This window comes from Pogona vitticeps, chromosome 5 (genome assembly GCF_051106095.1).
Source record: "Pogona vitticeps strain Pit_001003342236 chromosome 5, PviZW2.1, whole genome shotgun sequence".
In the NCBI taxonomy this organism is placed as follows: domain Eukaryota; kingdom Metazoa; phylum Chordata; class Lepidosauria; order Squamata; family Agamidae; genus Pogona; species Pogona vitticeps.
Genome location: NC_135787.1, coordinates 195,372,336 through 195,395,644, shown reverse-complemented (window position 1 = coordinate 195,395,644; position 23,309 = coordinate 195,372,336). Strand labels below are relative to the sequence as shown.

Sequence of the window (23,309 nt, the reverse complement as noted above, 5' to 3'; positions counted from 1 at the left end):
TCCTTTCTTTAAAAAAAAAACCCTTCATGGTCAAATTGACCATTTCGGCTCCCATTCTTTCTGGAAAGGTATCGCAGCCCACCGGGAACCAGTGCTAAGCGGTCCCTTGCCTTCCTGTAAGAGAGACAAACTTGAACACAGCACTGCCACCGCCCCCCCCCCAAGCATGGGCTGTCCAGTTCCTCTTGGGAGAAGCAAATGGCCCCCGCTTGTTCCTCTCCCTCCCCCTCCCTTTTTACCTGGCGAGGAGGGTCTGCAGCTCTTCCACCCGGGCAGCGCCCTGCTTCACCTCCGCCTCCAAGGCCGCGCACGCTTCCTCCCGGGCCTGGACTTCCCGCTCCTTCTTCTCGAGGGCCTCGCTGAACTTCTTCTCCCACTGCCGGGACTCGTCGATCACCCGGTCCCGGTCGTCCTGCAGAGAGGACATGCTCCTGGTGAAGGCCGCCAGCTGGGCCAAGGTGTGGTTGAGGCTGCCTTGCAGCTGCTGGGCTTCCTGGTCCTTCCGGCGCAGGGATTCCTGGAGGTCCCGGGCCCGTCCCTCCGAGCCCGCCTGCTCCCTCCGCAAGGCCTCCAGCTTCTCTTCCAGGCTCCTCCGCTCGTCCGAGTGCTTGCCCTTCTCCTGCTCCAGGCGCCTCTCGAGGTCCTTCTCCTTCTGCCTCAGCTCTGCCTGGACCTGAGCCTTGTAGGCGCGAAGCTCCTCTTTCGCCTTCAGGCTCTCGGCCAAGACTCGGGCCGCCTCGCTCTGAGTGTCGTCCAGCAAGACCCGGCAGGAAGCCAGCTCCGCCTGGGCCCTCCGGGTGCCCTCTTCCGCCTGGGCCAAGCTCTTCTGGGTGGCTCCCAGCTCCTTCTTGGATTCGCTCTGGACAAACTCCAGGGCCTTGATGGTCCTCTCCAGGCTGCTGATTCTCTCCTGGCTTTTGATGCAGTCCTTCTGCAGCTGCCGGACCTCCTGCTGCTTCTCCTTCAGCAGCTCCTGAAGCTCCTTCACCTGAGTCCGGCTGTTGTCGCCCTTCCGGCGGCTCTGGAGCTGCTTCTCCTCGCGTTCAATCTTCTTCTCCACTTCCGCCTCGCTTTTCTCTCTCGGCAGGCGTCGCTGCTCCTCCTCCAGTTGGCTCAAGGTCTCCCGGAGGCTCTCCACCTCGCTTCGGAGCTGCTGGTTTTGGCTCTGCAAGTCCACCACCTCTTGCTGGTAGTTCCCGATACTCCCATTCAGCTCTGCCAGCTGGTTCATGAGCCTCTCCTCCAGGTCATCCTTCTCCGCCTCCAGAGCTTCTTTCAGCCTCCTGGCCTCCGCCCGTTGCTCCTCGGCCTGCTGCCCGGCTCGCTCCATCGTGAGCACCTTCTCCTGCAGAACGTGCAGTTCGTGCCCTCTGGCAGCCAGGAGCTCCTCCAGGCCTCTCTTCTCCTCCCCGAGGGTCTCCAAATCCCTCCGGACTTGGCCCATCTCCTCGGCTGCCGCCTTCCTCTTCGCTTCCAGTTCTGCGACCTGCTCTGAGAGCTGCACCACCTGCTGAAGGTAGCCATTGATCTCATCCGGCGAAGGTCCCCTTTCCTCCCCAGTGGTGGGCTCCAGAGGTTCAGGGACGGCGTCTCGATGGGTCTCTGCGGCCACCGCCTCCGGAGGCCTTGCCCTGGCGGAGCCGATGGCTTCACTGGCTACGCAGCTCTCCTCCGGCTGGCTGCTCTTTTCCAATCCTTCTGCCTGAGTCTGGGCCGACCGCCTCAAGTCCTGGATCTGCTGGCTCAAAGCCTCCTTCTCCGACAGCAGTGCCTCCAGCTGACAGGACAAGGACTCGCAGGTCCTCTGGGCGCTCTCCAGCTCTCCTCTGAGGTGGGCGCTGGCCTCTTCGGCCCCTCCGGAGCCATCGCCGGCCGGACGCCCGTCCGCCCTCAGCCGCTCATTCTCCTCTTCCAGTTCCAGGATCTTCTGCTGCTTGGACTTGGCAAACTTCCTCATCTTCTCTCTCATCCCTTCCATCTCCTGCTCGGCCCCCTGCAAGCGGGCCTCCACCTCCCTCTTCTCAGCCTCGGCGTCCTTGAGCCGGAGGAAGAGCTCCTGCTTCTCCTGTCGAACGCTCTCCACCACCCGCTGGATCCTCTCAGCCTCGTCGCTGACGTTCTCGTATGACTGCAGGAGGGTCTCGTACTCCTTCTGCAACTCCTGGTGCTTCTCCTGCCCTTCCGAAAGCGCCTGGGCGTGGGACTGCTGCAGAGCGCCCACCTCCTCCTCCCATCTTGTCTTCTCCTGAGTCACCCTCTCCAGGGCCAACTTCAGACTCTCGCAGGAGCTGGACACGCTCTGGTTTTCCACCAAGGCTCTGTCCACTTCCGCAATGAGCTTCTCCCGCTCCTCTCCGAGCACCGCTAGTTTCTCTAGAAGTGCCCCCTTCTCCTTTTCCAGCTCAGAGGCCTGGCTCTCGGCCTCCAGCAGGCGGGCGGAAGCACTTTCCAGAGTGACCTTCGTGCTGGACAGCTCTTCTTTCAGCATCTTGCTCTCTTTCAGCGCCTCCTTCCGAGAGATGAGGGCAGCCTGGAGCTTCCTTTGGAGCTGGGCCCTTGAGACTCCCTCGGCAGCTTCTTCGGCCGCTTTCTGCTGCACTTCAGCCGCTTCGACGTGCTGGTGCTGTTGGGCTTGTTCCCTGCTCTGGATCTCCAACTGGCCTTGCAGGGCTTTGACGGTGTTCTCTCTTTCCTGCAGCTGCGCCTGGAGGCAGCGCACAGATTCGCATTTCTCTGCTAGCTGGGAGTTCAGGCTTTCGATTTCTTCTTTGCTAGCCCGTGCCTTCCCCTCCTCCAGCTCCACCTGTCGGAGTCTCAGGTTCTCTAGCCTGGCCACCTCAGCTCGGCTGTGGTCCAGCTCCTGCCGAAGGCTCGCTGCCCTGGATTCCGCTTGAGAGCAGGCTCCCTTCACTCCCTCCAGCTCAGCGAGCAGCTCCCGGGACTGTTCTTGGAGCTGCCGGATGGTGGCAGACGTCTCGGCCAGCTCGCCTTCCAGGTTGCTGGCATGGTTTTCCAGCTCCTTTTTCTCATCCCGAAGACGTTCAAGGTCAGCCTTGAGCTGTTCCACAAGAAGGCCTTCAGTTGCCAGGGGCTCACTGGTCAGGACACACTCTGGAGAGACCTCCACCGCAGGCCCTCCTTCGGAAGGAACCTCCTCGGCAGGTTCGGGAAGGGAAGAGTTCTCCAGGCTGGTGCTCAGGGCCTGCAGCTGGTCTTGCAGCCTCTCTTTCGCCTTCATCTGCTGCTCCAGCTGCTCCTGCAGGATGCTGTAGTCTTCCTTCTGCTGCCTCAGCTGCTCCCGGTGGTGGCGGTCCTTCTCCTGGGCTTTTTTGAGGGTGTCCTTGCGCGAGGCCAGAGCTTCCTGGAGCTTCTTCTGGAGCTGCTCCTTTTCCTGCTTCAGAACAGAGAGCCTCTCTTCCAAACCAGCTTTGGGAGATGTTTCTTCTTCCAGGACGAGGCCAATCGCGCTGCTTTGCTCCCGTCCCAGTGGGGCGGCGGTCTCAGACAGCCCCGTGCTCTGATCCATGGAGGTCTGGCCCCCAGGGGCTGAGTGCTGGGCCTTAAGCTCCGCTTGCAGGGCACCAATCCAGAGGTCCTTCTCCTTCAAGCTCTGCTGCAGCTCTGCCACCGCCGCCTGAAGGGAAGCCACGGCGGATTCTTTCTCCTCGAGGGCAGCTTGCAGCTCGGTCACTTTGGCAGAAAGGAGCGGGCTGAGAGGGTGCTCCTGGCCTCGCCCGGCAGGCTGTGCCTCTCCACCGGCATCCCGGCCACTCGCCAGGGGTTCCTCCTCCTCCTCCTCTTCCTCCTGGCCTTTGACTCCAGGCTTGGCCAGCTCTCGTCTCCCCTCTTCCAGCTCCCTCTCCAACTGGCGGACTCGGCTCAGGAGCTCCTTCCGGCTGACCAGGGCGGCCTGCAGCTTCTTCCTCACTTGCTCATTTTCCTTCCTCAGTGCCTCCATCTCCTGTCCGGCAGAAACCGCCCTCCTGTCCGGCCGCTCGGCCTCCCCTTCCTCCTCCTTCTCCGTCCCCACGCTCTGGTCTCGGGTCAGCTTCTCCTGCAGCTGCAGGCTCAGCCGCTCGGTCAGGCTCTGCAGCTCCTTGCCCAACAGAAACTTCTCCTCGTTCAGCTGGACCATCCGGTCAGACATGCTGCGGCTGACCTCGGCCATCTGCTCCTCCCGCTCTGCCACTTGCTGCTGGAGCCTCTCCGTCTCCCTGGCGCTTTCGGACAGGAGCCGCTCCAGCCGGGCCGACTCCTGTTCCTCGGATGTGAGGCGTCGGGAGAGCTCTTCCGCCTCGGCCGAGGCCGCCTGCAGCTGGCCCGCCAAGCCCCGCTGCTCTTGCTCCGCTTTCTGGAGTTGGCCACTCAAGCTTTTGGCCAGCCGGTCCTGCTCGGCCAGGCGACACTGAGCCTCATCCAGGTCCTTCTGCAGGGCGGAGATCTTCACCTCTTTGGACCTGGCCTCGTTGTTCAGGCTCTGGATTTCCTCCTTCAAGAGGCCCAGTCGGGAGAGTCCGTCTTCGTAGTCCGAGAGGCGGCGCTTCTCAGCGTCAGCCAGGTCCCCCTCCAGCTGCCTCACCTGCGCCTTCAGCTCTGCCAGGCTACAGAGCTCCTCCAGCTGGGAGAGGAGCTCGTCCCGCTCGGCCCTCAGGGTACGCAAGGTCCCGTCGGAGTCCTCGAGCAGCTGCCGCAGCCTCTGAATCTCCACCTCTCTCTCCTCCAAGGCCCTCTTGTGGAGCTCCTCGGCTTCCTGCTGCCTGGCTCGCAGCTCGCTCCCTTCCATCGGCAGCACAGAGAGCGGGGGAAGCTTCTGGGTGCCTTCTTCGTCCTCTGCGCAGGAGCTGTCTTGCCCTTGGAGCGTTCCCACCAAGGGAGGGGAATCTTCCTGAACGTCCACGGTGACCAGTGAACTGCTACTTGAGTCGCTCTGGATGAGTGCCAGCCCTTCCTCTCCTCCTCTCTCTCCACCACTGTCCTGCAACGGTTCTCTGGGCTGCTGCTGAGCACCTTCAGCGTCCAGCTGGCTGGAGACCGGAAGCTGTCCTTTGAGAAAAGCGATTTCTTCCTGAGCCTCCTGCAGCTCCAACAGCAAGACTGAGAGATCTTTGTGCTTCTTCTGGGAAAGATACTCCAAGATGTCCGTGGGGCTGTTCTCTGTGCCATGGGGCAGCTCCCGAGGGCTCTCACACGAGGTGGGCTGAAAAGAGGCAAGCGGGGCATCAGGTCTTCCGGCCAGGACACGGCAAGGAACAGACCTGGTGAAGCAACTACAGGCCTGCGGCCCCCCACCCACCCCCCTCCAACATCAACCACTGCCCTATGGGACAATTCAGCTGCTTGATCAGTAAGGCTGCTGGGTGAGGAATACCAAGACCACAGAAGACAGCTGAGCAGCAAGGCAAGGAAGGGTTTCAAGGGCTCACCTGAGCTGGGGCAGACGGTGCCTCTGACGAGGGCAGATCCTCCTCCCCTCTCTCGCGACGCTCCAGCGAGCCTAGCCGACAGAACAGAGGAAAGTCAAACCAGAACCAAGCCTCGCCTCGTTGCAGTGGCTCAAAACATTGGCCTGTTCCCACCCACCCACCCAGCTCCTGGGCTAAGTTCGGGACCTTCTGGGTAAGACCCTTAGTCCCAGCTATTCCACATGAGGGGCAGAAACAAAAGCAACCTGCATCCTTTAGAGAGGCTTACCCTGAAGCTCAAGCAGCTGGGGAGGTTCCTCGGGGGTTGTTTCAGCACCGCCAACCTTTTCAGGAGAGAGAAAAGAGGCCAAACCTCAAGGATTCTACCAGGGAACCCCTTGGGCTCCAGGATAAACTAGAAGCTGGCGCCACAGCCAGGCCCTTGTGCCAAACAGCCACCAAGGAGAGAAATATTTGTCACTTGATCCTCCAGCTAAAGAGAGGCACGCTGCGTCCAGAACACAAATCTAAGACATTTGAGCAAGAAGGAAAAAGACAGAAGCACCACAGGGACTTTTTGCTTTTGTCTCTTCCAGCTAAAGATACAGACACAGTTTAAAGACTCCCCATGGAGCTGGAACGGGGGAATGCCTGGGTGCTCCTCACCTCCACGAAAACAGTTCCCCGTCTGTACATAAAATGGCACAGCTATGACTTGTCTCATCTTAAGCCTCCACCCGTTTGAGTTCAAGGCATGTGCAGAACAGAGGAGCTTCCTGACAATTGACGGAAGTCCATCTGAGAGGACTGGCAGACCAGGCCAGCCCAGAGTTTAATTTAGAAGCAGCGTTTCCCCTCCTTTCCTGCACGTTAAGCTTTTTAATAACACCCGAGGCAGAGAGGATTGGTGGACGCGGCCCCAAAAGCGGCTCGGAAGGAGCCCTTCTCACAGCAAATACTTTGCCAGCCAAAGGGTCCATTCAGTTCCGTCGCTCAGAGGTTACCTGGTTTGACTCTGGCGCGCCTTCTCCAAATCCAGGGCTCTTCTCCAGCACAGCAGGTTCACCAGGGAGGGTTTCTGGGAAGACAGGGGGAAAGGGCATTCAACCCCAGGGGAGAGGGACACGGGCCAGTGTTGTAGAGACACAGGTAGGGTCTGGTCAGGGCAGGCCATGAACCCATTCACCTCCCCCCCCTCCCGAGAAAGGAAGGCTCTATCTTAGGGGAGATGCGTCTGTGAGACACGGATCTGGAAGACTGTAAACCTCCCCTTCCAAGGAGATGTCACAGAAGAATTCCCCAGAGCTTCCACCGACCAAGGAAGCGGGAAGAGAGAAGGAGCAATCCAAGTTCCACTGCAGGACAGGAACCGGATCCGCTTGTCTTGGAGAGGGGACTTGTGATGTAAGGTGGGCGTTACACAGTATCCCCAAAGGGGGTTAAGGTGACAAATAGGCATGGAGTGGTGGCTGGGAAGTGCGAAGGGGCTGGCCTGAGGACGTCTACAGAGCAAAGGCAAAGCCGGAAAGGCAGTGGCCAGAGGGACAGACGACGGAAAAGGGAAGGAAGCAAAAGAGCCGAGTGAGAGGTTTGGAACATCTTGGGAATGGGCCTAGATGAGAGCAGCATTTATAGTGCAGAACTGCTTAATGACACCTCCTGTAAGAAAAGCAAGACCTGATGATGATGCTACAGTACAAGTAAATATTACTATACTGGAGAGCAGAGAAATGTGTTCGAGGACATCTTTGTTCTCTGTTATAACATCATCACTGGTTTTTATCAACTTACGCCAACCGTTTGCTTACCAACTACTAGAATACAAAGAGGCATTAATGTATCTTGAAAAGTCAGTAAACGCTATTCCTTAAACACTCACGAGGGTTAGGGGAAGCAGCCACGGAAATATCCTGCTGGCAGCATAAAACAGAATGGGAAACATTTTTAAGGTGGCTACCAAAGGTGGTGAAAAGAGCCACCGGAGTTATTCCTGCGGGGAAAGGCGATAAGGGAGCCCCAGAGAATAAAGGCAAAGGCCCTCATGGGATCCTAGGAGAAGAGGGTCGGCCATGCAGGCTAGAGAGACTGACACACACACACCCCTCCACCCTTGCCTCAGGGGCTCTCTACCACACGGAGCCCAGCCGTGTGTGTTGAGGCTGTACCAAACCCCCTGTGCTCTTGATACGTCACAGTGGGTTCACGTACCCCAGCTGGAAACATAGAGTGACAAGGACAAGCCACGGCCAGTGGCCTCCTTCCACAACCCTTTCAACATATGAGAGGAAAAGGATGATCACCTGAGACACAGAGGCTCACTTTTTGACAGGGGAAAAAAACAAGCGACACACAGAAAGGCAGACGGGACTGAGGAGGTTAAATGCAAACGTTCAAAGGGGGAAAGAAAGCAGGAAGGAAGAGGTGAGGTACCTGTTTCAGCTCCTGGAGCCTTCCCTGCAGCCTCATGCTGTCGGCCCTCCTGCTGCCCACCGTCCCTCCCGGGCGAGGCCGCTGCGCTCAGCTCGGAGACGGGCTGGGGAGACAGAGAAGCGGGACATGAGCAGAGGGATCCCCAACCAAGCACTGGGCTTCCCAACCCACCACCCACCCACCCACAGAGGTTACATTCACACAGTTCCTTCCATTTAACCATCTTCAGACAGCCTCCAGCGCCTGCGTAACTCCTGCCAAGGGTGTATTTGCAGAAACGTTAAGTCAACCGTAGGGCTTTCTGCAGTAGGTGTTTTCCTCGATACCTGATGTAGTGTACCAAAATCCCTGCTTGGCCACAGAAATTCACCAGCAGGTTGAAACTGGTAAAATCCCTCCTTACGTATCTCCTCTACCCTGAAAGCCCTAATAGGGCCAGTTCCAACTTGGTGGCATACAGCACATGTGCATGCGCACGTGTTTCCTTTATCTAGTCCTACACGTAGAAATCTATGGATAAGACAGAGGGCAGTGTCCCCGTCCCCCCCCCCAAAGGCTCAGGTTCTTAGTGAACAGTTGTGCGTTCTCCTCTCACAGAGAGGGGCCCTCTGGAAAGGGCAAAGAGGAACCCCGATTACGGCAATCTTTATATTACACTCCGCACAACCACCCCACCTCCCTGTCTTTCAAAACCGGGGTGTCTCATTCTCAGGCAGAAGAGGCGTCAGGTTCTTCTGGTGGAGATCAGAAGCAGCCAGAAGGACCAACCCCACAAAAGACAAACGCCGATCTGGGGTGTCCGTGATGGGGTTTGCCAAAGCCGGTACCTGGCTTTCCAGCGGAATGACCTGCCCTGCCTCCTGGGCTTCCGCTTCCGCCTGCGACAGGCCAGGCCCTTGGGGCTTTTCAGGAAGCTCCCCTAGGACATAAATGCCAAAGGTTAGTTCCCCAGCCCCTCAGCCAGCATCAGAGAGCCATTCCCTGACGGGTGCCGGCAGACGATGCACTACAGGAAGGGCAGTGGGCTTTGCCCTTCTATGCATTCCACGTCTAAAGCAGGCTCCTGGATACTGAAATAGGCTCACATGGTGTTATGATTTATTTTGTTCTCTCACCTTGAGTCTTTGTCTATTGATATATTATTTGTACTATATTTTAAATGGTTTATTTTATATGCTGTTAGCTGCCCAGAGTAGGCAGTTGACTAAATGGGCGGGGTACAAAATCAATCAATCAATCAATCAAGGCCATCCCTGGGCCTTTGCTTGAACCACTGAAGATAAAAACGGCCAACAGCAGCTGCGAACGGGGGGGGGGGGGGGAATGTGTGTGTGCAAGCTAAGTTGTTGTTCTTTGCATTTTTACAACAGCTTCTAAGATACCTGTCCCATCAGCCATGCTGGCGGGGGGATGCTGGGGGGTGTTGTCCAAAAAGCTGGCTTTTCCAGCTCTGCCCATGACCCACCAGCTCTCAAAAGGCACAAAACCGCAGCCTCTGCAAGCGATCCCTCCAAAGGACCTGCAGCACAACTTGCCCAATTTCTCTCCAAGAGGCTATCCTGGGGGTGGCACCGTGAATGGCTGGCATGTTCCGCATTAAATTAAGAGCTCGGGGTGGCCTCCTGACCTTGCTGGAGAGGAGCGTCTTCAGCGGAGGCCTCGGTGGGGCCGCCGAGATCCTGCCGCAGCTGGGCATTCTCGTCTCGAAGAGCCTCATAGCAGGACCGCAAATCTTGCTCCACCTTTTGGAGCTCGGCGATTTCTTGGCCCTTCTGGGCCAACTCCCCAGCGTGTCTCTGCTCGGCCGCCTGGCTCTTCCACTCAAGGTCGGCCTGAGCGGCTCGGGCTTGAGCCAGCTCCTGAGCGACCTCCTGGACCTCCTCCTGCAGGCGGTGGAAGGCCATCTTCTGCTCTGCTAGCTCCAGCTCCAACCTCTCCGCCCGGCTTTGTGACTCCTGTCTCTCAGAGGTTAAAGTGTTCCGCAGAGAATCCGCTTCGGCCTCCGCCTTCTGGAATTTCTCCAAGAAAGCCTGCAAAATTAAAAGCAGAGGAGACGCTTAAGGTGTTGAGAGTTCAAAAACAGCTGATTTTATGGAGTTATCGGTGTTGCCCTAAAACAGAAAAGTTCTTTCAAAAGATGCCTCAGAGAGGTTTCAATCAAAGGAGAATTATTATTGAAAAAACTACAGCTAGGGATAGTTTACAAAAAAAAAAAAAGTCAAATATTCTGGTGCACAAAGTGAAAGAACAGGGTGGGACACAGCCCTGGGAGGTGACTCTGACTCTCTGTAGGAGAAACCAGAAGATCCATCAGATGACACCGAGGTGTGGAAGAGGGAGAGTCGCTGCAAATCTCTGCTTGGTCAGGATAGTTAATTTTCTACAGACCCTGAAGCTGCCCAAGAAGGAAACCCCAAAAGGAAGTCTCAAGAACAAGGGGGGGGGGAGATGATAAAGGCTGAGCACTGAAGCATCATGCCCCTTGGGAAATTTTGATGTAAGGTTTGGAACGACTGCTATAAAGGTGGCCCGGTTCCCTGCCTGGACCTGCTTGCATGCGGAGGTGTGAGGTGTCTCTTCTTCCTTTTTCCCACCGCCCATGACTTGGTTCCAAGTGGAACTATTTCCTCTGTGGGCAACTTTCTGCAGCCTACCCCTTCTCCGCAACCGCAGGCTGAGCGGTGGGATCCAGGCCCATGGAGCCAGCTGACAGGGAGGCTATTCCGCCTTCTGCCCGGAGGGAATACAGACCTGACCGCTTCTGGACCCTTCGGCCTCCAGAGTCACCAAGGAAGGCGCCCAAGTACCTGTCTCTGCTCTTCGAGGGCGTTCAGCTCCTGCTGCAGCAGCTCCACCACCTGCGTTCGCCCGAGCAAGGCAGCCTCCTGCTCCTCCAGTTTCTGTTGCAACAGCCTCAGGTTCTGAGACCAAGAGAACAAAGAGATTTCCCAGCCACCAACACAGAGACCCCACAGAAAAGAGCTTGGATCTCTGCGTCTGGGCCCCCCGACACTCTCTGCCAGCCTGGGAGGGAAGCCTTTCAAGAGGTCCAGCACCTTCCCCACTCCCTGAAACCAACGGAGCCATGTCCCAAGACACTGTGAATATACCTGCTGCATTTCCACTTCCAGAGCCGATGGAGCCATTAACTGCTGCAATTCAGTCTGGTGCTGGTGGGCCTGTTCCCTGAGCCGAGTCTCCTTCTCCTGGACTTCCTCTTGCAGAACCATGAGCTGCCAACCAAATGAAAAAGCCACAAAGCCGTCAAGAGATGCTTCCTGTCTCGCAATTCCGAACAGTTTGTCAAGGAGTCTAAAAACTCCAGCTTTGTGTCAGGAAAAAAAACACCCCAAAACCCAGTTCTCTAAAACCACCTTGTTCTCAACATCTCTCCAACCTTTCTCTGCAACATAATCCTCCTCCTTCCCCCCCCCCCCGAAAGTGAACCAACTTCTGATCTCAAGTCCAAAGCACAGCAAAGAGAAGGTAAAAATGGTCTGGATTCCAAATACATCCAATCAGCTCATGCTGATGGCTGAAATTCTAGTGGGCAGCTCTGCACCACAGGCTCTTCTGAAATGAATGGGAGGAGAGCCCAACCAAAAAGCTCACAGGAGAGTCACGTCCATTTCGGGGCCTGCAAAGGAAAACTTCCCACCGGCTTTGGGGGGGGGGGATCCTTGAAATCCTGCACCACTTGATGGGCAGCCATTCCTTCACAGGACGGGAAGGGACTGTGACTTCCTATAGAGGGTCATCACATGAGTCTCACAAAGTCGCGAGTCAAATGAGTGACAGCTCAGTGACGGCAGAAAAAGTTTACGCATGACTCTCAGGCTCCTAGATTTTAAAGATGATGCAGCTGGATTTATTTTTCCCCCTTTGCCCTAGAGAGATCCAGAACACCAGCCTTACATCAAGGAGAAAGACAGGCAGCCCCCCCCCAGCTCCTGCCGTACCTGGGCCTGGGCATGACTCAGGCTCTCTGTGGCTGCTTGCAGCTGTTCCTGGAGCTTCCCTGCGGCTTCCTCCTGCTCCCGGAGCCGCCTTCTCAGCCCCTCCGTCTCCTCCTCCTCCTCCTCCTGCTTGTCCTGTGGCCTCTGCTCGCTTTCCACCTAGTGGGATCGAGATGGCAGGTTAGTGAAGAAAACCGATCTGCATGCCGGCGGAGGTGGGCTCGGACTGACCTAAAGAGACCTGCTGCCGTGGTTCCCGCGAGCCACCCTTCTGCTTCTCAGAAAGTCCCCTCCAGTCACCCCCAGCAAATAAAAGGGGGTGGGCTCCCTCAGGCCTCTGCTCTCAGTGCTTTCTCCCAAGATGGAAGGGGACCTGGGGCTCTCCCTTGCCCAAAAGGAATCCCTCTGCTCCATCCAGCACAGCCCCAGAGATTCTGACAAACGTTCAGGGCGGGTGGGCAGCATCCCAAAGTTAACCTCCTTCCCCCCCCCCCCACTTTCAGCAGCATGGCAGGGATTTCTGGGGAAGCTCTGTGAAGACCATGACGAGCGACTGACATGATCTAAAAAAAATCAGGCATGGCTTAAGCAGACTTGGAAGGGGATTTAGAACCATGCAAAGATCCTGCAAACACCCTAGCCTTTCCAGGTGGAGAAAAAAGCATGTGCAGAAACATCAAATCCAGACAAGACCATTTCGATCTGAACGGGCCCCCGAGGTGGCCAAGCTCAAGCCGTTCCTGCAACGATGGGATTCTGTCAGCTCCAGGTGTTTGGGGTCCTCCTGCCTCAAAGGCAGAGTTAAGACTGGCAACCTGTGGCTGGGACGGTCTCCCTTGTTCCGGCAAGGCAGTCTAGGGGTGCTCAGCCTCCACCTGCACCAGGGGGCTGGTGGATCTCACCTGAGCCGGAGACGCTGGCTCTCCCGGCAGGGGGCTGGCAGGCGATGCCGCTCCTCGCTCCGTCAGCTCCTCAATGCGCTTGTTCAGAGACGCCAGCTTCGCCTTGGCCTGCAGCTTCAGCTTCAGCAGCTTGGCCTCGGCAGCCTGCCTTTCGTCCTAGGAGACAGAGCGTGACACAAAGCCATGGCAGGATGTTCCAAGAGGTGACACCGAAGCAGAGAGAAAGAAAGCAGCCCCAATGAAAGGCCACGGGGTTTTCTCTTGCGGACAGATGAAAGGAGCGCTTTGCCCTCCGGACCCAGGAGGGAACAGCCTCCTGCGAGTTAAGCCTGGGAAAGGACCGAGGCACCCTTTCTCCCGTGGAGAGGAGGGAAGGCTCCCTTGCTTGACTCATCCGGGGGTGGGGGGATGACTCCCTCCATGGCCATACATGCATCATGCGGCCTCTTGCTTTTGGTTTGCAGGATGCTCGCGCGGGTCAATGCTGATGCGGGCAAAGAGGCAGCCTTGGGCTGAGACGCTCCAGGGCCTTCTGAACCTCTCCCAGGTCAGCGTCCCATTTGGCTCTGGGAGCCCAGGAGGTTTCCCTGCCCCACATCAGGGTACCTGGAGCTGGGCATCCTTCTGCCGGAGCTGTGTGTCCTTCTCCCGCACCAGATCCTTCAGCTGCACCACCAGCCTTTCCATGTGGGCCAGCCGCTCCAAGACATCCTCGGTCGCCTCCTCTCCATTCTGCTGGCCAGCTTCTGGCTCGGTCCCCTGCGGGAATGAAAACAGGAGGACTTGTGGCAGCAAAGCCACCCCACCACCGGGGGTGGGTGGGGTAGTAAGCAAGGATTATTGCAATGTGCTCTACGTGGGGCTGCCTCTGAAGACAGTTTGGCGACTGCAACTGGTCCAGAATCAAGCTGTGTGGCGGGTGAGTGGTGGGGCCGCTAGGGGGCACATCAAGTCGATTCTGTTTAAATGACATTGGCTACCCATTGCTGCCCAGGCCCAATTCAAAGTGATTGTTTTGACATATAAAGCCCTAAACGGCTTGGGCCCTGGATACCTGAAGGACCGCCTCCTTCCATATGAACCTACCTGGCAGTTAAGATCTAGCCAAGGAGCACTTTTTGAAAGAGCCATCCCTCAAGGAGGTAAGAGGGACGGCTTGTAGACAAGGGGCCTTTTCGGCAGCTGCCCCCAGACTATGGAATGCCCTCCCAACTGAGATTCGTCTGGCACCGACGCTGATGACATTTCGGCACCAGGTCAAAACCTTCCTGTTCCAGAAGGCTTTTAATTGAAATACTATCAACTGTGGGTCCTGATGGCAATTTTTAGAGGATCTGTTTTAATTGTAGTTTAATTGTTTCATTTTATTTTTTTTACTGTATGTTAATTGTTGTAAGCCGCCCAGAGACCTTTGGGTAGTGTGGGCGGCATATAATTTAAATAAATAAATAAATAAACAAACAAACAAGGCTTCACTCACAGAACCAGGTGCCTGATGGCCCTACGCAACTGCAAGCAGAAGGCAAGCCCAGGCGGCTCAGGTGAGAGACTTCCCCTCATGCTGCATTGAACCGAGGATGCCTCTGAGCCACCTCAGATCAGGCAGCCCCGACAGCCCTTCCCTAAGGTATCAATCCTCACCTTAGCAGGAGAAGACAATTCACACCTCTGGCTGCAAACCAGCAATCATTAAAAAAAAAAAAAACTCCCAGGGAGGAGGCAGGGATCAAGTTAGTATCTGTGCTGCATGTATAAACCTGGTGTCCTCGGTGCAAATAGGCTGGGACTTAGCTGGGCAGCTCTGGGACAAGGAAGCCTGCTTCGTGCACCCTCCGAAGACATGGCCAGGCAAGGGGAAAAGAGGCTACTCACAACAGGCAGAGCTGGAGACCCGGCATCCTCTCCGTCCCCCGACAGCTCATGCAGGACCGTGTTGGCCAGACCCGACAGGCGGCTCAGCATCTTGAGCCTCCAGGTGAGCAGCGCCAAGGAAGAGAGAAAGGCATGTGAACAGAGATACGGAAAGCGACAGCCCGAGTCTCAAAAAGGTCGGCCCGGATTCAGACCCAATCCAGGCAGCTTCTTTCCTCCGCGGCAAAAGCTAAGAATAACTAAGGACTTGCTGCGTGTAGAATCCAACCCGAGGCATAGAAGAACTCATGGGTACGGCCTGGGGTACCCTTCTTGGGCGGCACAGCCACTGGAAGCCAAGAGCCACTTCACCGCCCCGAGCTCGGAGTTCTCCTCATCCCAAAATGAGGAATTCTCCATTCCATTGAGTTGGGAAACAACAACGTGACTCAGAGCAAAGACGGAGATTCAAACAGACAGTTTCTTAGAACAGGCTTCTACTAAAGAAGGCATTGCTCAGAAGCCTGCGGGGAAGTGGAATTTTCCCAAGTGACCCAGTTAAGGACTTCACTGTGGTGGAAAAGAGACTTTAAAAAAAATCTCCCTTTGCAGCCAATAATGTGACACTGTCACCAATGGCCAAAGTAACTGGTCAAGACAGAGAGCACAGACTTGTGCCAGTTCATATGTTCCATGGGTACATCAGCAAGGCTAGGTTTATTATCATCATTGCTGACCTTGTGAGCCACTCCCAGGACGAGGATTGGGAGCGGCTCACAACAAGGCTACAGCCGGTAAAGGTGTAGCCAGGCTTGTAACAGGGCAATAGAAAGCTGTAATGTTAAAGTACAAGTATACACTTATACTATTAAAACACTATTTGTGTATTTTAAATAGCACTTTGCAAACATGCTTAGAAAGAGACAGGACCTCAATCAGCTAAAATCCTCTTCCAGTGAGCACCCACTCCTGAAAACCTGGGTGAATTGAAAGCTCTTTGACCTGCCAGCAGAAGGAGAATAGCAGCTTGCTTTGGGACCCAGGATCTGTTGCCTCCAGCCGGAACTCCTGCTGGCACTCGAGGTGCAGCTCTGGGGTTTCCCAGCTAGAGGCACTCCGTGATAAGAGCCCTCAGCAGCCCCTGGACAGACAAGCCCTTGGTTCAAATTTTGCCTTGTAACGAGCCGCCTGCAGCCGGGCTCAAGCCAACAAGAACTTTCTGCAGCATCATCCCCGCCTTCCTCTCTTGTGCGAAGGGCAACATGCAGCCTTAGAAGTACGGACTTCTAAAATAGTGATTTTAAAAATCAGCGGCACAACCCTGCTGCTGAAAATCGGTGGCAAACAGAGACTGCCTGCCCCGTGCAAGGTTCTGAACTGTTCAGTGAGATTTATTAAGTTTGGGAGCCTTTCCAACGATCTAATCATTGTGATTACCTTTCCAGGAACCAAACCTCCTGTTGTGTTGTTCAGGAACCTCCCTGAGCAACTAAAGAGTTGTGATTTTCTGCTGCTCCTTCCTACACTCCTTCCTGTCTGTGCTTGGGGACTGTTTATTGCCCTGGCCCACAGAAATGGTTGAGAATGGCTGGTCTAGATAATAACAAAGCTCTCTTTGATATTATTCATTGCTACTACTGCAGGTATGCCCACATCAGTCCTGTAGATTAGAAGATGGCTAGACAGAGAAATGAGGGCACAAATAAGTCCCTTTAAAAATGTCATGTTCTTATTCACTAGACGTGGTTGTGTTTGGGGAAAATGAAGCAGTTTATGGGAAATTTAAAGCATGAAATAGCATAAAATTTCAAGACGATTGTGGAACCAGAAAGAGGGAATCTGGGGAAGTTTAAATGGGTGGGAGGATACCCACACAAACAAAACCACAGACATCATTAGCCACAAACATTTCTGTTAGCATTCCTGCTCCAAAACATCACCAGAAGTTAATCATAGCATAACCCATAACCATAACTCAAGCTATCCTCTTCTTAATTCCCAAATTCTTCCTAGTCTGATCATTTCAGGAAGCGCTGTACTGGATGAGACCAAAGCTCCCACAATGGAGCAAAAAAAAAAAAAGACGCTTTGGATCACAGCTACAAAGCAAGCCCATAAGCGCAAGAGCCCCCGCGGGTGGTCATATATAGCCACCAAGAATTGGGAGTCTTCTTCTCCACTAAAACATGTGTCCTTACATTGCAGAGTTCAATGGGCTCAAGTGACAGGAAGCCAGATTTTTGTTGAACATCAGGAAAAACTTCCTAACTGTTAGAGCAGTACAATAAGGGAACCCTTAACCTCAGGGGGAGGTGGTGAGAGCTCCAGTGCTGGAGGCATTCCAGAGAAATGTAGACAACCGCCTGGCAGATATCCTGCAATCTAAATTCCTGCACTGAGCAGGGGTTTGGACTCGATGGCCTTAGAGGCCCCTTCCAACTTCATGATTCTATGAACCAAGGGAGGGTGTGTTTACTGGCAAGGTATGGCAAAATCTACAGCTGAGAGTGCCTTGTGGCAATTATGATTACAGCTCCACCTTTCATCAAGCTAGAAGGAACTATACTTTTCCTGCACAGATACCACTTCAGCCCAGCAGAAAACATGCATGTGAAGAAACGAATGTATCTTTATTTGTCTCACAAGAGAGCCCACAAAAACATGACTGGCATCAGCAAACATAAACCATCTTGCGCAAAGCACTCCTACAGTCAGCTAAGCAGTGAGGATGAATCGACAGCACACCTGGCTGGCAACCCAAACAGAGGTTCCTTGGGGCACTGTGCCTCAGCCTTTCTCTGGAGAAGACTGCTTCATAACCCTGAGGCACCTACTTCTGCTTGGACAGAATACTTGTAATCAACATAGCTAACTTCATTCCAGTGTCAAAGCAACTAAGATGTCACTTCATCACAGACAGCTGCCGTCTCCCTTACACTAAGCATGCAAAGGAAGATTACAAAACTGAACAAAAGACGAACCAGCCCTGCAAGGACTCAAACCCTTGGTCCATCTGGCCCAGTGCTAAACAGCTGGAGTAGACGTGGTTCACCACAGATAAGCAGACCTTAAACTTGCTTAGAAGCTAAGCAGGGCCTACACTTCCTATAGCTTCCTAAATCAACCTGTCTGACTGGCAGCAATGGCTCTCTGGGGTTCCGGATTATTTCTTAGCCCTCACTGGAGATCCACAGGGTTGCCTTACGGCCTCCCATCCGCGTCCTAACCAGACCCATCCCTCCTTAGCTTCCAACATCAAACGAGAGCTGTTATTTCAGAGTGGTTCTGGTGGACCCAAGAATCGGTTCTGCCCAACTCTTACTGTCATGTATTTTTCCACTGATTTTGCATCCTGCATTCAGGCAGGGGTTGTTGCCCCAGCAGAAAAGGTAGCCTTAGTAAAGCTTTCCAACTGCGCACAAAGGCAATGCTAATGGAAAGGGAGATACTGGCAGGAAAGAGGATGGTGCAGAAGATGACCAATGTGTACAAAACGAGGAAGAGCTGGAGGAAAAAATGAAGATGCATTTCAAAGAGTAACAGTCAACAAGGGGGTGGGCAGTCGTTGGACTGACAGAAGGAATGCGTTGGGCAACGATCCAGCACCCAAGGCCAGGTGGTGCAGCCAACTGTCTTGCCAACCCACTCTGCCTTGATCAAAAGGTATGGTCGGAAAAGGGGCAGACATCCCCTACTGACCAAGGGCTAAAGGCAAGGTCAGCCCTGCTCAGAGCAGGCTTTAAGTACACTGAAATAACCTGGATTCATCAGCCACAACTATCCTGAGTCCCAATAATTTCATGGAACTTCTCTCCGCAGGGCTCACCTTTGGATTAATCTCAGGCTGCTCCAAAAGACAGGAGCCAATGTAGGAACAGTGGCAGGAGGGGTGGCCACGTCAGTTTGTGCAAGCATTATAGGTAAAAACAAATAGAAATAATACATAATACATATAAATAAAAGCTGGAGAGCTCAGGGGTTTAGTGCAGAGCCAGAGGCTGGGAGTTCAATTCCACCACCACCACCCCGGCGCCTCCTAGACAACTTGACAATCCTTCCAGCCCTGCCGTTCTAAGATGATGATGATCCTCAATGAGGTTGGCAGTTCGATTCCCCCACTGGGCCTCCTTGCGAGGGAGAGACTCTTTCAGCACTGCCCTCCAAAGGTTGTTGTTCTTGCTATTATTATCGTGTGTTTGCCTATAATGCTTGCACAGAGGCAGGAAAGCGACAGGACTGGAACGGATGAGATTTGCAAGCGGCTGAGGACGTGACAGGGCTTTCTGCAGGGCAAGCAACGAGGGGGGGAGGTCTTCCCATTGACAGGTCCTTTAGAGGCAAGGCACGCGGGGGGGGCTTGTTGCCTCGGGCCCCCTCCAGAGGGACTAAGAGTTGAACACACACACATACAGAGAGAGAGAGAGAGCACGTCCGCGGTCCAGACCTCGAGGACGACAACTCCCTCCAAGCCGCCTTCCCCGCAGGCTGGGGGATTCTGGGACCTGTAGTCCACGCCCATTCCTTTGACCCGCTGCCTGGAGGACCGCAGGGAGAGCCCCGGGGGGGGGAGAGGTTTTAGGAGAGGGGGGGCTCCGGGCCAGGGGAACAGGCAAGGAAGGCCGGGCTCCGAGGGGCCCTTTCGGACACGGCTCCCCTCCAACGCTCTGCCCTTCCCAGGCCTCTCCTTGCAGGCTGAAGTCCAACAGGGGCAGCGCCGCCCACCGGGAGGCGCTGGCCCGGACGAACTTCTACCTGCGTCTCCCAAAGGAAGGGGCATGCCCCCCCCTACACAAACACACACACACACACAAAAGACCGGCGGGCCTTCCCGGTCCCGACCGAGGCTCACCTCTTCTCAGCTCGCGCCCCCTCTGGGTTCCGGCCACATCAGCACCGGAAGTGCCCTTTCGAGGCTTCCGGCACGCTTCCTCTCGCTCGCTCTCCCAGCTCCCGCCTCCTGCTCCCTAGCATCGGCCAATCAGAAATCGGAGAGGCAAAGAAGGACGTAGCCTTCCTCCAACCGCCGCGCGCCGCTTGGACTGTTACCATGGCTACCGGGCCAGGGTAAGGAGCGGAGTCTCAGGTCTAACCCACGCGCCAACCAGCAGCCGGCGCTTTTGCAGGTCATCGTCGCGTCATGCAAAAACAAAACAAAAGGGACCAATCAGGAGCGGCGGCTGCTTGATTCCATCAACCAATCAGCGGTCGGAACCTCTCGCGGATTTCAAGGCTTGGGACCAATCAGGAAAAGCCAGGGGCAAAGGCGGTGATTTCTCAAGGCGGAGCCTTCCAGAAAGGAACCGGGGAAGCCACGCCTATAAGGGGCGGGGACTTAAATTAGCGTAGAAGTGGCGCATGCTTAGAACAGCTCCTGGAAGACCCGGCTTCTGGGCATGCGCAGATGTAGAGACGCTCTAATGGGACGGGCGTCCAGTGACGTCACTCTGGCGTCACTATTATTTTGAACATTGTGTATATTTTCGACACTTTATTTATTTTACGTTTTAAGTACAAAGTATTGGATCCCATGGCACTTAGAACATTACATTAAAATGAATATACTGTACATGTTAACGAAGTGGGGGTTGAAAAGGGGGTATTTGCAAGTTGCAAATACTAATATTTAATACTTCAGGAAAGTTAAGAAGAAAAAGGAACTACTATGATAAAGCCCCTCATAATAATCTTCAGTAATCTTACACATCATTGAAAGGCCAATATTTCAGGCTGAAAGCAAGGATCGTGGTGTCAGCAGCCTGTGCCTATCAGGAGCGGTAAAATGGATCCTTGACCCCTTCAGACTCAGGCACTGGCCTTTGGCCATGGTCAACCATTATTTTGCCCCCGTCTGGTCAGAACCAGCTAAGCACCAGAGCAAAGTTAATTTAAATCAGTGGTTCTTAACCTTTGTTACTCGGATGCTTTTGAACTGCAACTCCCAGAAACCCCAGTCAGGACAGCTGGTGGTGAAGGCTTCTGGGAGTTGCGGTCCAAAACTCCTGAGTAACCCAAGGTTAAGAACCAGTGATTTAAATCATCATCCTTACCATCGTTGTGTGCCATCCAGCCTGTTGTGGCTTTTAGGGCAACACTTGTTCTGGGTTTTCTAGGTAGAAAAACTCCCTGGAAAAGACCCTGATGTTGGGAAAGTGTGAAGGCAAGGGGAGAAGGGGACGGCAGAGGATGAGATGGATGCACAGTGTCTGCGAAGCAACCAACATGAATTTGACACAACTCTGGGAGGCAGCGGAAGACAGGAAGGCCTGTCATGCTCTGGTCCATAAAGGGGTCACGAAGAGTCGGACACGACTAAACGACTAAACACACACACGCAAGGCAGGAAGTGTCACCCCCACCCCAAGGAGAAGGCCAGCTCTGGTGGGGGTGGGGGGGCAGAGAGGCAGGAAGGACCAGCTGGACTCCCTTCTTTCTGGACGTCCAAACATTTCCACCCAAATCCTTCCCTGGGGCTTTTCTTCGCTGGGGGAGGGAGTTCAGCAAAAGGAGCAGCTGAGGTGGGGGTTATCCACACACACACACCTCTCCTGCCCTGCCCCTACAATGACTGCCAACTGCAGATGCCCCTTCTGAAGGAGACAGGGGCTGGCAACCAAGCCCCACGTGGATCGGTGCAGGGTTTGGCCCCCATCTCAAGGCAAGAAGGACCCGTGGGCATCCTGCAGGAGGGCGGCAGGGGCAGAAGAGCTTTTGCAAACGGAGGGCAAACAGCCCAGCTCCATTTCCTGGCCAAACCTCCATGTCATGCTCTGGTCCATAAAGGGGTCACAAAGAGTTGGACACGACTTAATGGCTAAACAACAACAACAAAGGAAGAAAACACTCAAGAGGTGTTCCCATTTCCCATGGGCAGCTCTTCCAAGGCCACCCGGGCTGGCTCTTCTCCCAGCGAGGCACAGCGAGGAACTGAATTCGCCACCTCTGGCTTTGCAGCCGGGAGCATAAACCCCCGAGCTGCGGATGATGTCCCCAGGGAAGAGAGGAAGGGGCTCGCCGGTTGCTGGAAGGAGGGCTGAAGTGCAGTGGAAGGAACCAGGATGACATCAGCAGGAAAGGACTGGCCAAGGAAGGTCTGTGGGGCACTGGAAAGCCCCCCTGCCCCCCCAGCCAGTCAAAGCCTCCTGAGCCTCCGGTCAAAGGCCACAAAGCCCTTCAATCGCTGGAGATCTCCAGCAGAAAGAGCCGCCTCCACCTAGCTCAGTCCTGCCTGGGATGTGAAGCTACAAAGGAAGGCCAAAGGAACAGGAGGAAGCTTTTCCAATATGGAAAAATCCGTGCGGGTTGTTCAAGGGTGGCGACAAGGATGGGCTGCAGGGGCTCAGCTAGATTAAGCCAAAGAAGAACGGAGGAAGCAGCATCTCCTCTGGCCGTTGGATGGGGATGTGCTAGAAGTTAGCATCCCACAACGTTCCATGGAAACAAAAGGGCTCTTGAGGTGGGGGGGTCAGAAAGGACTGGCTATCCCCCCTCCCCAAAATGTTCCCACTCCAGGGCTTCTGTGATTCTGCATCAAGGCAGGAGAAGGTGGCAAGTGTCAGGTTGATAGAGAATAACATGGCATAGGCAGTTTTCTTGGTTTTTCAAGACACACAAGCACAATTGAGCGATAGATAAGGGTGGCATAGTAACTCCAGCAGCCGGTGAAGAAAAAAAGATTAGGTATATGCTAACTGTTGCGACATGGCAGACAGAATGTAAGCCTTCCGCCTTTGGCCCATTGGCCAGAGGGATAGAGAGGGACAATTGCGTCGGGCATATAAGATGTGTTTACTTGGAAGAACTTTAGAGACGACAACCTGCGAGGTCATGCTCTCTCCATGCCTGCAAACGTGAAATAAACACTTGCTGTGTTCTTTCAAGTTGTGTGCTTCTTTAAGGTACATAACAAACTGGTGTCAGGAGTAGGATTTGAAGTTGCTCTCTTGGAGCCGGGGAACTTGAGAGTGAGACCCACACACACCCCTGCAGCCCCTTCTTCCTCCTGGCTGTCCCCCCTTACACACACACAATCATACAAACACATACACACAGAGAAAGAGGAGAATGCAAAAAAAACGGTATGAAACTCAAAAAAACTAAGATCATGGCCACTGGTCCCATCACCTCCTGGGAAATAGAAGGGGAAGATATAGAGGCGGTAACAGATTTTACTTTTTTGGGCTCCATGATCACTGCAGATGGAGAAAGCAGCCATGAAATTAAAAGACGCCTGCTTCTTGGGAGGAAAGTGATGACAAACCTTGATAGCATCTTAAAAAGCAGAGACATCACCTTGCCAATAAAAGTCCGAATAGTCAAAGCTATGGTTTTTCCAGTAGCCATGTATGGAAGTGAGAGCTGGACCATAATGATGGCTGACCGCCCAAGAACTGACGCTTTTGAATTGTGGTGCTGGAGGAGGCTCTTGAGAGTCCCCTGGACTGCAAGGAGAACAAACCTATCCATTTTGAAGGAAATCAACCCTGAGTGCTCACTGGAAAGACAGATCCTGAAGTGGAGGCTCCAGTACTTTGGCCATCTCATGAGAAGAGAAGACTCCCTGGAAAAGGCTGTGATATTGGGAAAGTGTGAAGGCAAGAAGGGGATGACAGAGGGTGAGATGGATGGACAGGGTCATCGAAGTGCCCAACATGAATTTGGTACCAAACTCCAGGAGGCAGTGGAAGATGGGAGGGCCTGGCATGCTCTGGTCCATGGGGTTACGAAGAGTCGGACATGACTAAACGACGATTCCCTTTGTTGTGGCTGCC

At 54.5% G+C, this 23,309-nt stretch overlaps 1 protein-coding gene across 1 annotated transcript in view; it reads right to left on the bottom strand.

Annotated features, from left to right (window-relative positions):
* Nucleotides 1–19,500, bottom strand: part of GOLGB1 (golgin B1) — a 30,867-nt gene extending 11,367 nt beyond the window's left edge. Inside the window, exons 1-14 of the mRNA XM_073002388.2 lie at nucleotides 19,391–19,500; nucleotides 14,563–14,659; nucleotides 13,297–13,449; nucleotides 12,691–12,846; nucleotides 11,792–11,947; nucleotides 10,943–11,065; nucleotides 10,640–10,753; nucleotides 9,460–9,862; nucleotides 8,660–8,751; nucleotides 7,833–7,935; nucleotides 6,407–6,480; nucleotides 5,692–5,746; nucleotides 5,424–5,494; nucleotides 240–5,197 (exon numbers count right to left, since the gene is read on the bottom strand). Coding sequence (XP_072858489.2) covers nucleotides 240–5,197; nucleotides 5,424–5,494; nucleotides 5,692–5,746; nucleotides 6,407–6,480; nucleotides 7,833–7,935; nucleotides 8,660–8,751; nucleotides 9,460–9,862; nucleotides 10,640–10,753; nucleotides 10,943–11,065; nucleotides 11,792–11,947; nucleotides 12,691–12,846; nucleotides 13,297–13,449; nucleotides 14,563–14,652 — 6,548 coding nt within the window. The 5' untranslated portion in view covers nucleotides 14,653–14,659; nucleotides 19,391–19,500. The remainder of the gene's footprint in view (nucleotides 1–239; nucleotides 5,198–5,423; nucleotides 5,495–5,691; nucleotides 5,747–6,406; nucleotides 6,481–7,832; nucleotides 7,936–8,659; nucleotides 8,752–9,459; nucleotides 9,863–10,639; nucleotides 10,754–10,942; nucleotides 11,066–11,791; nucleotides 11,948–12,690; nucleotides 12,847–13,296; nucleotides 13,450–14,562; nucleotides 14,660–19,390) is intronic.
* Nucleotides 19,501–23,309: the final 3,809 nt, after the last annotated feature.